General features: G+C 36.9%; 1 protein-coding gene and 1 pseudogene across 5 annotated transcripts in view; one reads left to right on the top strand and one right to left on the bottom strand.

Moving 5' to 3' along the window:
• The window catches only part of FAM13B (family with sequence similarity 13 member B), a 70,524-nt gene that overhangs the window by 23,824 nt on the left and 32,953 nt on the right, over positions 1-13,747 (top strand). For 3 of the 5 annotated variants that reach the window (XM_029941970.1, XM_029941967.1, XM_029941966.1), the window contains exons 5-8: positions 3,798-3,975; positions 4,280-4,421; positions 9,737-9,832; positions 12,585-12,745. In XM_029941970.1, coding sequence (XP_029797830.1) covers positions 3,798-3,975; positions 4,280-4,421; positions 9,737-9,832; positions 12,585-12,745 — 577 coding nt within the window. The remainder of the gene's footprint in view (positions 1-3,797; positions 3,976-4,279; positions 4,422-9,736; positions 9,833-12,584; positions 12,746-13,747) is intronic. The other 2 variants (XM_029941971.1, XM_029941969.1) reach the window with 1 other exon arrangement.
• Positions 438-885, bottom strand: LOC115294233 (annotated as a pseudogene).

Raw genomic sequence — 13,747 nt, 5'->3', positions numbered from 1 at the left:
TCCAATCCATGAACTGTGAGATTATGACCTGAGCTGAAATCAAGAGTTTGATTTCTTGAGTGAGCCAGCCACGTACCCCACAGACATGTCTTTAAAGTTCCAGCTATCAGATAATCTTTCATTCTTTGAATGAAATTTATAAATGAGTAACTGGAATAAGATTTAATGGTAATAAAGTAATTGACTTTCATTTAGACTGTCAGAAGCTGTTTTATCACTAGGCTTAGCATTTTGAGATTCATTTAAAATTATGACAGCATCGTGCACTATGTTATTCATGGGATTATGATATGCATCTTACTAATTACTGCATTGACAATTGCTTGTGAATGCATTTAAAGCATCCAAAATTGCTGTGGCCCATATGTTTGTTTGTTTGTTTGTTTGTTTTTTGAGAAAAGCACTTTTAGTATTTAATGAACCTCCTCCATGTGGCTTCAAGCTACCAGGACACAGTAATCCCCCAACACCCTTAATCTTCTCCTCAGCTCTTCTACTGAAGAATTTGGCCTTCACAATGACAGGCTGTTTGGGGAGCTTTCCCTTTCCCAAAACTTTGTAGTAGCCCGATAGCACCACATCAATGATAGGAGCAGCTCCTGTCTTGTTTTTGGCAGCATTTACCCTTGTCTGCTCACTGACTAAGGTCCACAGTTTATCAAGTTTGACAGTTGGGCAGAAGCTCTGGTTCCTTTTTAAGTGGTAATGCCTCATACCAACTTTTCCAAAGTAACCTGGATGATATTTGTCAAAGTTAATCCTGTGGTGATGCATGCCACCAGCATTACCCCGACCTCCTGGGTGCTTCTGGTGCTTGCCGATGCGGCCGTGACCATGGGTCACGTGGCCCTGAAGTTTCCGTGTCTTCCTCAGTCTGGAAGGCATGGTTGGTGACCCAGAAGAAAGAACTGGCCCATATGTTTTTAATTGTTCTAATATGAGAAATCTACCATTCTCCATTCCCTGCTTATTTAATCATTATCCTATGTATTTATGCATACACATACCCACCCCTTAAGAGCTATACAGAAAAGGTGTGACAGTACTTGACTTGAGGTGGTATTTCTATTTCTTTTGTAATACAATCTGTTTAATTTTGTTCATTCTCCTTTAGTAATTTTTTGGGGATGGTGTCTAAAAATTCCTTTCTCCCTTTCTTGGAGATGAGTGCTTTGTCAGTGTTTTAATTGACATTCACAAATACATAAGATTATTACTTTCTTTTAAAAATGTTTATCTTTGAGAGAGTGCACGTGAACGTGAGAGTGGGGCAGGGGCAGAGAAAGGGAGACAGAATCAGAAGCAGGTTCTGCGCTGACAGCAGAGAGCCCAATGTGGGGGGCTTAAACCCATGAACTGTGAGAGCATGACCTGAGCTGAAGTTGGATGCTTAACGGACTGAGCCACCCAGGTGCCCTGAGGAGATTGTTGATTTTAAGAACATGGAGAGGAATTGTTGCAGTTACATTTGAATTTGTGTTTTTAAAAAAGTCATTTTCATTTTCTGTGGTAGCAAGACACTGCATTGTGGCGTGTCTGGTGTGGTTAGACTTTTATTTAGACCGTAGTTTCACAATCTTGGTACTGTTGATATTTTAGGCTGGATAGTTCTTTATTATAAGGGACTGTCCTGTGAATTTTAGGATGTTTAACAAGATCCCTTGCCTCTGCCCATGTAGATGGCCACTGTCGTCCCTTCCCCCAAGTCATGACTGCCATTCCATTCATTGTCAGACGTTGACAACCATTGTTTTAGACCATCATGGTTTGTATTTGTCCACCTACTTATAAGTTTTGTTAGAAAACAAGACTCTAAGTTTTGTAAATTTGTTGTAATACTTTGAAAAAGTACTTAGGTGCTTGAAAGAATTGCTAGTCAGGAGAAACTTCTTTGATACATAGATATTTTTTCTGGATACTATTTAACTCTGAAGTAGGTTCAAGAGGAAAGAAATTACAGCAGGTGTGTATTTTATAGCTATATATATATATTGAAATGCTTCTCTGCCTTATTTGAAGACTTTGGAAGAAGCAGCCTGGGGGCACTCGGGTGGCTTGGTTGGTTAAGCATCTGACTTCGGCTCAGGTGGTGATCCCGAGGTTAGTGTGTTGGAGCCCCTCGTGGGGTTTCTGTTGTAACAGGGCAGAGCCTGCTTGGAATTCTCTCTCTCCCTCTCTCCCTTTTTCTTCCCCTCTGACAGTTGCCCTCTCTCTCAAATAAATAAATAATTTAAAAAAATAGAAGCAGCCTGGCAGGCATAAGTATTTTGTGTAGTGGAAATGTGTACAATCAAGAGTAGAGCAACGTGGAAAGTATTTCAAGTAAAAAACAGCATTACCCACAATCTTACCACCCCATTAAAGCAAATGTTTTAGTAGTTCAGCTTCCCCTCCCATTATTGTGTATTCATTCAGCTTATCCAGCTAATGTTTGTGTGTGCTAGGCAGTCTTCCAGATTCTGGGAGTGCAGCAGTGAACAAAACTGGATACAAATTCTAAAGGACATAGGAGAGATAGAGGAGAAATAGATGATAAACATACTAAATGTATGTGTGTGTCAGATGATAAGTGCCACAAAGCTAGGGAGGGTATTATGTAGAATTTGGTAGTGTTGTTGTAGTCATTCAATTGAAAATATTAATTGTTTGTTTATATTTTTTGAATTGATAAACATGATTTTTAAAAATAACCCTTTTCTGCTAAATGCTTAGGTTGTTAAAATTTCCACCAATTGTAAACATTGTGGTTTAAAAAACATTCTAGGGACTCTTTTATTCAGTTAAGAAATCAGAGTATTGTATTTGAATGGACAGTTTGTAGTATTATCAATATAGAAGAATTGTTATTGGTTGTGTGAATTTAAGTAAAATTCATGTGACCATAGTCTTTCCTGATATGCTTAGGCTTAAGTTGTTTTTTTTTTTTGCAGAGTTGGCCAATATCTTGACCATAACCTTTTTATCTAGAATTTTTCTGTAAATTAATTTTAAGAATCTGAAGAAAAATATATAATGAAACTTAATTGGGTTAATTTTCACTATTGAAGCATTACATTACTTCATTTGGAGGGTATATTTGAGAAATCCTCTCTTAAGTGAGACCCTCACCGATCACTGGGGATGATAAAGACCTCCGTTTCTCTTAATGAAAGTTCACTTACATGATTCACCCAGGGCCTAGCTTCTGTCACTTGAAAATTAACTTGATAAATAGAAAGCAACCTGAGGTAAGAGAAAAACAATTAAGAAGTGGAATTCTTTTTTATTTAGTCCTACTGTTACTGCTGAAGTTGATTGTTCTTTTCAGGATGTTAGCGGAAGAAGAAAGTCACTTACACCCTGTTCCTTCCTCTTTCCCGATACATCCAAGTGGAACTGTTACTGATTCTATTAGTTGGTTAAATCTCTTCGTTCAGTCATAGTTGATGTTAACTAGCATTGGCTAGTATGTTTTGACTTTCTTAGAGTTGGCATTGATTTGGAAACACAGGTACAGTCATGCAAAAGACAGTATGATGAGAATTAAAAAATAAATTAGAGAATTTGTGCTGATGAGTAATAGATGGGGAAAACATTCTTCAGCAATTGAGGGGTTGAGTTCCTTCTCTCCAACTCTTCTCTTCTCCCTAATAAGTGAAATGCAAAGCCCTAAGGCATTTGGCTTCTGGTAGAGGAAGTGAAGAGGTTTTGAATTGTTAATAGTAAAAAGGTGATGTGGGTGGAGTAATGTGAATCTGGCAAAATATCTGAGCTTTGCTTTTACTTCATTAAAAAAAACCTGTCATTATGTTTTATAGATTATAATAATGAAGATGAATTTGGAAGAAAGTTGAGGTTCCTTTTACAACAGCTTCCACCTGTTAATTACAGTTTGTTAAAGTTTCTGTGTAGATTTTTAGCCAATGTAGCATCACATCATGAAGAAATTTGGTCTGCAAACTCTCTGGCTGCTGTTTTCGGTCCAGATGTCTTCCAGTAAGTTTTTTCCCCAAATTTTTGTGTAATCAAAAAATAGTGAATTTGTAAAATAGACTCATTATACTATCTCCCAAGGATCATAGGTTGCTGGGTGAGCCATTATTTTTTATAGTAGATCTGATTAATCCTCCCAGCATTTCTGTGAAGAGGGTACAAATTAGGTAGGCTTTACAGATGGGAAAACCGAGGCACAGAATGATGACATAAATTGCTCAGGTTTATAAAGTAACTCATTGGTTGTCTTCTAATTTTACCTGTATTTGATTTAAGGACTCAATTCAATTTGGACTTTTATTCTCAGCATTTACACAGATGTGGAAGATCTGAAAGAGCAAGAAATAGTGAGCAGGATAATGGCTGGACTTCTGGAAAATTACTATGAGTTTTTTGAGAATGAAGAGGAAGATTTCTCATCTAATGATTTGAGTTCAATTACTGAACAGGTGAGAATATTTTAGATATATGGAGAATTTTTAAAAAATATACTTTTTAGGGCTTGGCACAAACACAGGTGGAATTTTTAAGTACTACACACAGCAGTTGTTTTGGTTATTTATTACATGTAATCATGGGTGACACATCCACGTAATATATAAATATGATTTTTTTTCTTAAGTTCTTATTTTCAATTTGAGTAATATGGAAAAGGCATTGAAACTAGACAATGACAATATGTTAGGTATTTTGTGAAGTTTGTGTCTGTTTATTCTAACGTAAGCATTATGTTGTAAGAATAGGGTGGTTTTGGGGTTTGGCAAAGAGACTTAGCATAGGGGAATGTAGGGAAAAGGTGAGAGATAGCAGGTGGAGGGAGAGACTCAATACAAATTTTACACATACTTTCGAAAAATAGGAAGTTTTTCTTGATGAAAGTGGAGAGTCAACAGAGCTATGCAATTAATGTCATTAATGGAAAGCATCAAGAGTAATAGTTTAGGTTGCACGTAGTTTTTTTAACTCTTATGATTTTGGAAAATTAACACCCATTTTTCCAGCTCTATTATATTTTGTTGGTTGAGATTGTACAGGACCTAGTTACTTTCTCTTTCACGAAATGAGGATATTGATGCAGAGTAACTACTTCATTGTAATGTAACATTAATCCAGACTTTTCATGCTTAAAATTGTGATTTAGGTCTATGTGGAGGTTTTTATTTTGTGCATAAGTGGAATGATTTGTCAAACAAACTTCTATTAGGTTAAAATCCATGAAGTTACTTATATTTTGGTCATGGGGTAGGGCTGCTACTTTTTTAATGAGTAATTCACCTGGCTAAAAAAATAAAATATTTAGTAAAATTTCTTGCTAGTACTGCCACCCATTCTCCCTCTACCCCATTGGTTTTTATGTATTTTTCCAGAGTTTCTTTATGCAAATGCTAGCGAATACTGCCTCATAGTTTGGTTTTTTTTTAATGTTTGTTTATTTTTGAGAGAGACAAAGTGCAAGCTGGAGAAGGGCAGAGATAGAGGGAGACACAGAATCCAAAGTAGGTTCCAGGCCCTGAGCTGTCAGCACAGAGCCTGACACAGGACTCGAACTCCCACACTCTGAGATCATGACCTGAGCTGAAGTCACATGCTTAAGACCGAGCCACCCAGGTGCCCCTCCTCAGTTTTTTAAGAGGGAGGTAGCATACGACACACACTGCTCTGCACCATCATGTTGTTGTTACTGTTTAAAAAAATTTTTTTTGGTAAAGTTTATGTTTGAGAGAGTGAGCAGGAAGGAGCATAGAGAATGGGAGACTCAACATCGGAAGCAAAGCAGGCTCCAGCTTCTGAGCTGTCAGTACAGAGTCTGATGCAGGACTCAAACCCATGGACCACGAGATCATGACCTGAGCTGAAGCTGGACACTTAACTGACTGAGCCACCTGGGCACCCCATGATGATGTTTTTAATCAGTTAATTAAAATCTTGGAACTCTTTTCTTACTGGAATACAGATACAGTACTTTTTTTTTTTTTTAATGGTTTTTATTTATTTTTGAGAGACAGAGACAGCATGAGCAGGGAGGGTCAGAGAGAGAGAGAGGGAGACACAGAATCTGAAGACAGGCTCCAGGCTCTGAGCTAGCTGTCAGCACAGAGCCCGGTGCAGGGCTCGAACCCACGAACCGTGAGATCATGACCTGAGTCGAAGCCGGAAGCCAGACGCTTAACCTACTGAGCCACCCAAGCGCCCCAGTACTCTTTTGTTTTTATGTCTGCAAAGTTCCCTATTGTGTGGATGTACCGTTATAATTTATTTGATATATAGTACTGATCTCCACTTGAAAAGGTGATAGTACACCCCATTTTCTCACAAGAGTCCTGGATTATATTTGCTTCTGATGTAATTATTAGTAGCTCCCCCTTTCACTCTTATATGTATCTAGGTTTTGATGATTAATTATATGGTCACTATTTATTAATGCACATTGGGTGGTTTCTTTTCATTTGCTATTAAATTATGAAGTAGCATCTTTTGAAAAGTAGTTTTATCATATAGATTTTTATTAATTTTTATGGTCTGGTTCTGGTAATGTGAATTAGGAATTTTATTTTTCATATAGCCTATCTTTTTTTTTTCCTTTTTAAAGAGTTTCTAGGGGCACCTGGGTGGCTCAGTCAGTTAAGCTCAGGTCATGATCTCACGGTTTGTGGGTTCGAGCCCCTCATCGGGCTCTGTGCTGACAGCTAGCTCAGAGCCTGGCGCCTGCTTCAGATTCTTTGTCTCCCTCCCTCTCTCTGGCCCTCCCCTGCTCGCACTGCCTCTCTCTGTCTCTCAAAAATAAATTTAAAAACATTAAAAATTAAAAAAAGGAGTTTCTATATTGTTGTGGGCTTCTATGAAGATTTTTTAATATTTGGAGTTGAGATCTTCCTTAGTTTTTCATATTTTCTTCACATAAGCATTTATATCTTTGTCTGATTTTCCTTCCCTCTTTCTATCCCCTTTTCCCTTCCTTTCTGTCTCCCTCTCCCTTTTCAAGTGTCATGAACTTTAAGGAAACAGTAACAAACCAAATTACATTTTGTAATGTGTAAACTGGGGATGAAAACAGTGTGCATATGTATACATTTGTGAAGTAAATCATATGGGTAGAATTATAGCCAGAATCAGTGATCCTTGGAACTTTTGGCATATTTTTTGAACTTCCAACTATCATTCACAGTTCCTAACTTAAAAATATGGTTAGAATAAAGAACTGAACACATCTCTTCAAAACATTCTTGGCTTTAAAGAAAATGACAAGAGGGCAAGGAGATAGATATGCCTTAAACCTTTAATGTCTTTCTTATACATTTTTATCTATCTTTTTTTTTTTTTTTAACTTTAATGTCTGTTTATTTGAGAGAGGGCTGGGGAGGGGCAGAGAGAGAGAGGGAGACACAGAATTCAAACCAGGCTCCAGGCTCTGAGCTGTCAGCACAGAGCCTGACCTGGGACTTGACTTCATGAACCATGGGACTGTGACCTAAGCTGAAGTTGGAGAGTTAACTGACTGAGCCACTCAGGTGCCCCATTTAAAATTCTGTTTTAGAGAGAGTGTATAAGCAGGAGGGGGGGGGCGGGGAGAGAGAGAGAAAGAGAAAGAGAGAGAGAGAGAGAGACCCACAACTCTGGTATCATGACCTGAGTCAAAATCTAGAGTTGGATGCTCAACGGACTTAGCCACCCAGGTGCACCAAACCTGTAATGTCTTTATGCCTGTAAGAAATCCTATTTTGGGGATTTCTGTGTGCCATCTTTCTTTTCTTTAAATTGTTTTAGTTGGTCGCTTGGCTGGCTCAGTTGGTAGTGTGTGTGACTGTTCATCTCAGGATTACAAGTTTGAGCCCTCTGTTGGGTGCAGAGATTACTTAAAAAAGATAAAATCTTTAATTAATTTTAGTGGGGTTTTGTTTGTTTTTTTTAGAGTTTATTTTGAGAGAGAGAGAGAGAGAGCGTGCCTATGTACATACGTATGCGTATGAGAGAGTGGGGATGGGGCAGCAAAAGAGGGAGAGCGACATTCCCAAGTAGGCTCCATGCTGTCCGCACAGAGGCTGATGTGAGGCCCAATCCCACGAACTGGGAAATCATGACCTGAGCTGATATCGAGAGTTGCATGTTTAAGCGACTGAGCCACCTAGGCACCCCAAAAATGATAAAATCTTTAAAAAATTAATGTTTCAGTAATTTATTTAGATAAAATTAATGGCTGCTCAAAACAAAGTAATATGAATATGTTTGTGTTACTCATTTTTACATTTCTTGAGAGGATTTGAATTATAATAATAAACTGATGATGCCAGTTTGCCCTAATATTTTTATCTTGACGGCTCTAAAGTCTTTAGGGTGTATCTTGACTATGTTTTATGTCATGGTGTAATTCTCTGGTCTTTCTGCTAATCTACGTCTTCCTTATGGGTACTGAAATAACTCTCATGTAATGCATTTGTATTTAAAAAATTTTTTTGGCTCTCCGCATAGATCCACTGCCCTGGTAAAGTCTATGACCCCGAGTTTAGGTCCGGGAGCCTAAACCTGTAATAAAGCCCTTTGCTTTTGCATACGTGAAAAAAAAAATTTTTTTTTAAACTCTTATTAGTTTTTGAGAGACACAGAGTATGAACAGGGGAGGGGCAGAAAGAGAGGGAGACACAGAAATTGCAGCAGGCTCCAGGCTCTGAGCTGTCAGCACAGGGTCCATCATGGGGCTTGAACCCACAAACTGAGATCATGACCTGAGGTAAAGGCGGACGCTCAACCAGCTGAGCCAGCTTGGTGCCCCATTGCGTTTGTATTTTTATGTTTCTTTAAGCACTAGAAAAACTGACTTAAAATATGTTGTGCTTTACATTAAATAGAATCCTGGTTAGTTAACACTAGCACATAATGTTGAATTCTGCAGGTTTGCCCGTGGATAGAAAAGATGTTAGCATATTGAATAGAATATGATCAATAATGGATTAGTGTTTGATCCATATTGCTGATTACCAGAATTTGTTTTCATAATTATTACTATGACATTTCTATACTATAAACAGGTTACAGTAGTAGGACAGATACCTGAAAATTTATTTTCCTTAAAAATAAATAAAAATTTGATGACTTCAGTTTGAGTTGTGAGGCTGAGTTGATAATGTATTGAGTAAAAGTAAAATTTCTTCAAACTTAGCACATTTTGGTTGTATATATTTTTTTAAGTTTATTTTTGAGAAAAAGGGAACGAGTGTGAGTGGGGAAGGGGCAGAAAGAGAGGGAGACAATCCGAAGCAAGCTCCAGGCTCTGAGCTGTCAGCACACAGTCTGATGGGGGCTTGAACCCATGAACTGTGAGATGACCTGAGTCAAAGTCGGACACTTAACCGACTGAGCCACCCAAGCACCCCTATTTTGTTGTATTTTTAAGTTGACCTAAGTTAAATGTGCTGATTTCTTACCTCATATTTAAAGACGTGGGTATACCTGGCCCATCCTTGCAGTGCTTTGATTATTTTTCTTCTGATTTTGATATTTGAAAGAAGTGAAGTTAACTAGTGCTTTTTTCCCCTTGGAGTTTTTTCCCATTAATCCAAGTATTTGGCAGTTAGAACCTTTTCAGGGTGATAGATACTTCTATTAATAGTATGAGAGAGATGACTGGAGATCGTAAATAGGGAGTGTTTGAGAAATGACCCAGAGTTGGTGGACAGGTTCTTTGTATGGGATCTCTACATGAATGCAAACTCAGTAGAGTGGTTTGAAGATGTAGGTGATAATTATGTTTCTTTATACATTTGAGAAGGCAGGTAGCAGCGTTCTCCACAAGCTGGAGTCTGGAGAGCAGGCATTTCACGAGGCCCTAGAGAAGGGAATTACAGCAGTCAAAGAAAGAAGAGATGTAAGTATGGATGAGGGTTTTCCGTAAGTGGAGTGAGTGATTTTCCATTAGGTGGAGTTGAGGCAGCTGCATACTTAGGGAAGGCTCACGGTAACTTAGGAATATAAGAGCATTGATAAGCAGAAGGTCAAGGTGACAAGGAGAGGATAAAGAACTTTTGAAGTGTGGGATGAGAGACGGAATTTTGAAGTTTTTAATGCTTATTCTTACCCAAACCAATTTAGTCAATTATTACTACAGAAGGTTACATGGGGAGGCCTGGGAAATGGGAGGGGGTAAAAGAAAATCCCATTAGGTTACTCTTCATATCATATCTTATTGGATGATTATTGTTGAAAATATTGGACAGTGTCCATTAATTTACATAAAACGTATTGAATTGTATTTAATACATTCAATACAATCAAGTGTAAGATATTTGTGATTACTTAGAGCTATTGACTGGAGGCACAAACTTATTTTTAAAAACATATACTGTAACATATTAAAATATGTACCAAATGTACCAAAATTTGTCCCAAAAATGTGTGTACTGAATAAAAACTCTCAGTTTAAATACTCATGTTAAATTTTTTTTGCCCCATTCTTTGCTCTGGCGGCCAGGCCTCTATTGATCAACCATAGTAATCCCCATTTAATATTTCTGAAAATAGTATTTTCTTGTCATTTAATATTTTTTGTTGCTTCAGTTGCCAGGTAGATAATACATATGTTCTTTAATTTCATTAATATATTAAATACATACATGGAAAATGAGGATACTTTTCCATTTGATTCAGTTTGAAAACTCATCTGTTGTGAAATTTTTACCTTCGTGTATAAATCTTACCTCAGTTCATAATCAGTTACTTACTCATTTTTAGTTTTTTTCATCACTCTTCTACGTGATAGGAGATAGATGAGGGCTGGCATTTTATAAGCACAACAAATTCAGCAGAGTGTGCTGTATATGCTTTATTTATAAGATCAGTGGTTCACAAATTGAGGTCATTAAGTATTGTTAATAATGAATTTTTAGTGAGCCAGCTGACTAGTGACCTTGACACACCAGTGGTTGAGAGCTCCTGCTTTAGGTAGTGTGGATGGCAAGTACATCTTCCTTTCTCCTAAAAAGTGATGCTACATGTGGAAATTAGGCTCTGTGCTATAAAGAAATATCAATTCCAGTTGTAATGATAGCTGTTTTTTATTGCTTATTATGTACAGACACTGTAGAAGAGTTAGCCTATGTTATTTAATCCTTTCAGCTAGCTCAGTGAGGGAGGCAGTATATATAGCATCTCTATTTTATTCATAGGCCTAGAGAATTTAGTAGTTCAGAGATAGTTAAGGGCACAGTAGGGCTATGAACATACATCTTTCTGTCTTCAAAGCCCGGCTTTTAAGTACTTACTGTATTATACTTGAAAGCAGGCAGTCTGTACTTGTTAGGAGTGTGGTAGAACATCACAGAAAAATTACCTTTCTTCTGGTTGAAGTCTGCTTTCTGAGGGTATTCTAGCAACTATGTTTGACTGTCTGGGAAGAATGCTGCGGTTATACTTAGTGGTAAATTTATCCTCTGTATTTCCAGTGCATTTGTCTGGAATGGACAAAGGTATACTTTTACTGCTCATTGTTTTTAGTGACTACTGTTAAATTATGAAAGGTCTTAATTTATGGCTAGTGACTTCTTTGAGATAGCTTTAAAGTTTCTTATTTAAAAAAATACTTTAAGTGTATTTATTTGAAAGAGAGTGGGTGAGGGTGCACGTGAGCTGTGGAAGGGCAGAAAGAGAGGAAGAGGGAGAATCACAGGCAGGCGCCCCGTATTTGAAAATATTTTTTGGGGGGTGTCTGTGGCTCAGTCAGTTAAATGTCTGACTCTTGGTTTTGGCTCAGGTCATAATCTCACAGTTCATGGGATCAAGCCCCACATCAGGCTCTGTGTTGACAGTGCAAAGCCTGCTGAGGATTCCCTCTTTCCCTCTTTCTGTGCACCTCCCCTGCTCTTGCGTACATGTGTGCCCTCTCTCCGTCTCTCCCCTCCTTCCTCCCTCCCTCTCTCCCAAAATAAATAAACATTAAAAAAATATTTTGTTGGTTTTCCTTCTCTAATATTATTCACTGTCTTTTTATTAGAGTGATTATTTACTTATGTATCCAGTTTGATAATGGAAGACATTTTATAGCCCCTGCCAGAAAGATAATTATAACCTTGAGTTGTGCTTAATGGCCATATTAGTGAGTTCCCTCTTGTAACATCCAATCTCTTCAAGAAGAATTCCATCTGATTCATGTAGAAGTTAGATGACATTTTCTAAAACAGAGTTAACATCTTAACGCAAAATTACTCTTCCTTTTCCAACATTTCCTCTGTATTAAAATCACTTGTTAAATGTACCTGGAAATTTGAGAAGTCGGTTAGAAATCTTTGTAACTGTAGAGTTTATAAAACTTATTGGTTAGGAAATGAAGCTTTCTTAATGTTAGCTAACTACAGTGTGCAGGCTTTCATTGTTACGGTCTTACTCATATTCCTTTGATACACTAAAGTAAAAATCACTTTGTGTTTTAAAATGCTATATTTGGTTTGAGGTTTTCTTCAAATATGGAAAAGTTAATTATTCCTTTAGAAAAGTTGGTCCTAGGAAATGAAGTAAAAAACGAGTTGTTTGTATTTTAAATTTTCTTAGACTAGTATATGTTAGATAACATCTATTATTAAAAGTTTCATTAAATTTTAATTACCAATTTCCTCTTGTTTATATAGGTTAATGAGCTTTCTGAGGAAGAAGAGGAAGATGAAAAGCTGGAACATATAGAAGAACTTCCAGAAGAGGGTGCAGAAAAATCAAGTGATATTGCAGAGGTGGTACAACTAAGGATGACTGAAAACATCCTGGAACCAAATAGTGTTACAGCATCAACAAGGTATTATTTCAGTTGAAAGAACCTTAGCTTTTGAGCATTTTATTCTAGATGTGGAATCACTGAAGCAGTAAAATACAGAAATTGTAACGATATGTGAAAGATTGGTTTGTGTATGCAAAAGGGCAACAAGAAAATTTTCTTTCAAAATATAACTTTTTATATTTCTTCTTAAAGTTTGTTTTTGTATTGTTAGTGTGTTGGGTTCGGTAAAATTTCAGAACCTCTGGAAGTAGTTGAATTGACTTGTATTTCCAAGTTCTAGGCTAGAACTAGGTTAGGTAGGCTATAAAGAGAATCTGTGATTCGTTAAGATAGTGCTTTCCAGTCTTTTTTCAGGTATGATATGATAATCTTTACATGGCATATTATGTAAACTTGGCAAATGTGGTAGGGTACAGTCACTGTCTTAATGCATAGCGTGGGCACTGGACACACTGTTTAGTGAGCTGTAGAGACATGGAAAAATCTCCAGAGCTTTGGGTATTGCTAATTCTGTGCTGGTTCTCTATAAAATTCCATGCTTACTAACTCCCCCCTTTTAATTAGGAGAACAGCAATATATTTAGATCACTAGATTTTGTTTTTTGTTTTAATCACTAGAAATTTTTCATTAATTCTGTGTTCAGTAGAATGGTGGTTAAAAAGCAGAGGAAATTATTTAAAAGCTTTAGAAGGCAAAATGTCATTTAAAAATAACTAAGATCTAAGGGATAAACTATCCATTATAATTTAGGTAAATTATAAAGCAGTTTAAGATACATACTGCCAAACACAACTATTGAATTTCTTTGTGGGCCTCTAGATTTTTGCATATTATATATAATTTCTTCAAACATGATTGTAATTATGGTATATTGACATGTTTGTTCACTTTTTTTTGCCTTAGATTTAACATTGTGCTATTCTATGTTTATAAGCCCTCCTAGTTTATTTGGGAGTAGGGCTCTTAACTATAGTTATATTAAGAGATTTATAAACAATATACTGAAATATATACTGAAA

The sequence above is a fragment of the Suricata suricatta genome, chromosome 6, assembly GCF_006229205.1.
Source record: "Suricata suricatta isolate VVHF042 chromosome 6, meerkat_22Aug2017_6uvM2_HiC, whole genome shotgun sequence".
NCBI lineage: Eukaryota > Metazoa > Chordata > Mammalia > Carnivora > Herpestidae > Suricata > Suricata suricatta.
The sequence above is the reverse complement of the archived record's forward strand: the minus strand, read 5'-3'. Positions and strand labels throughout refer to the sequence as shown.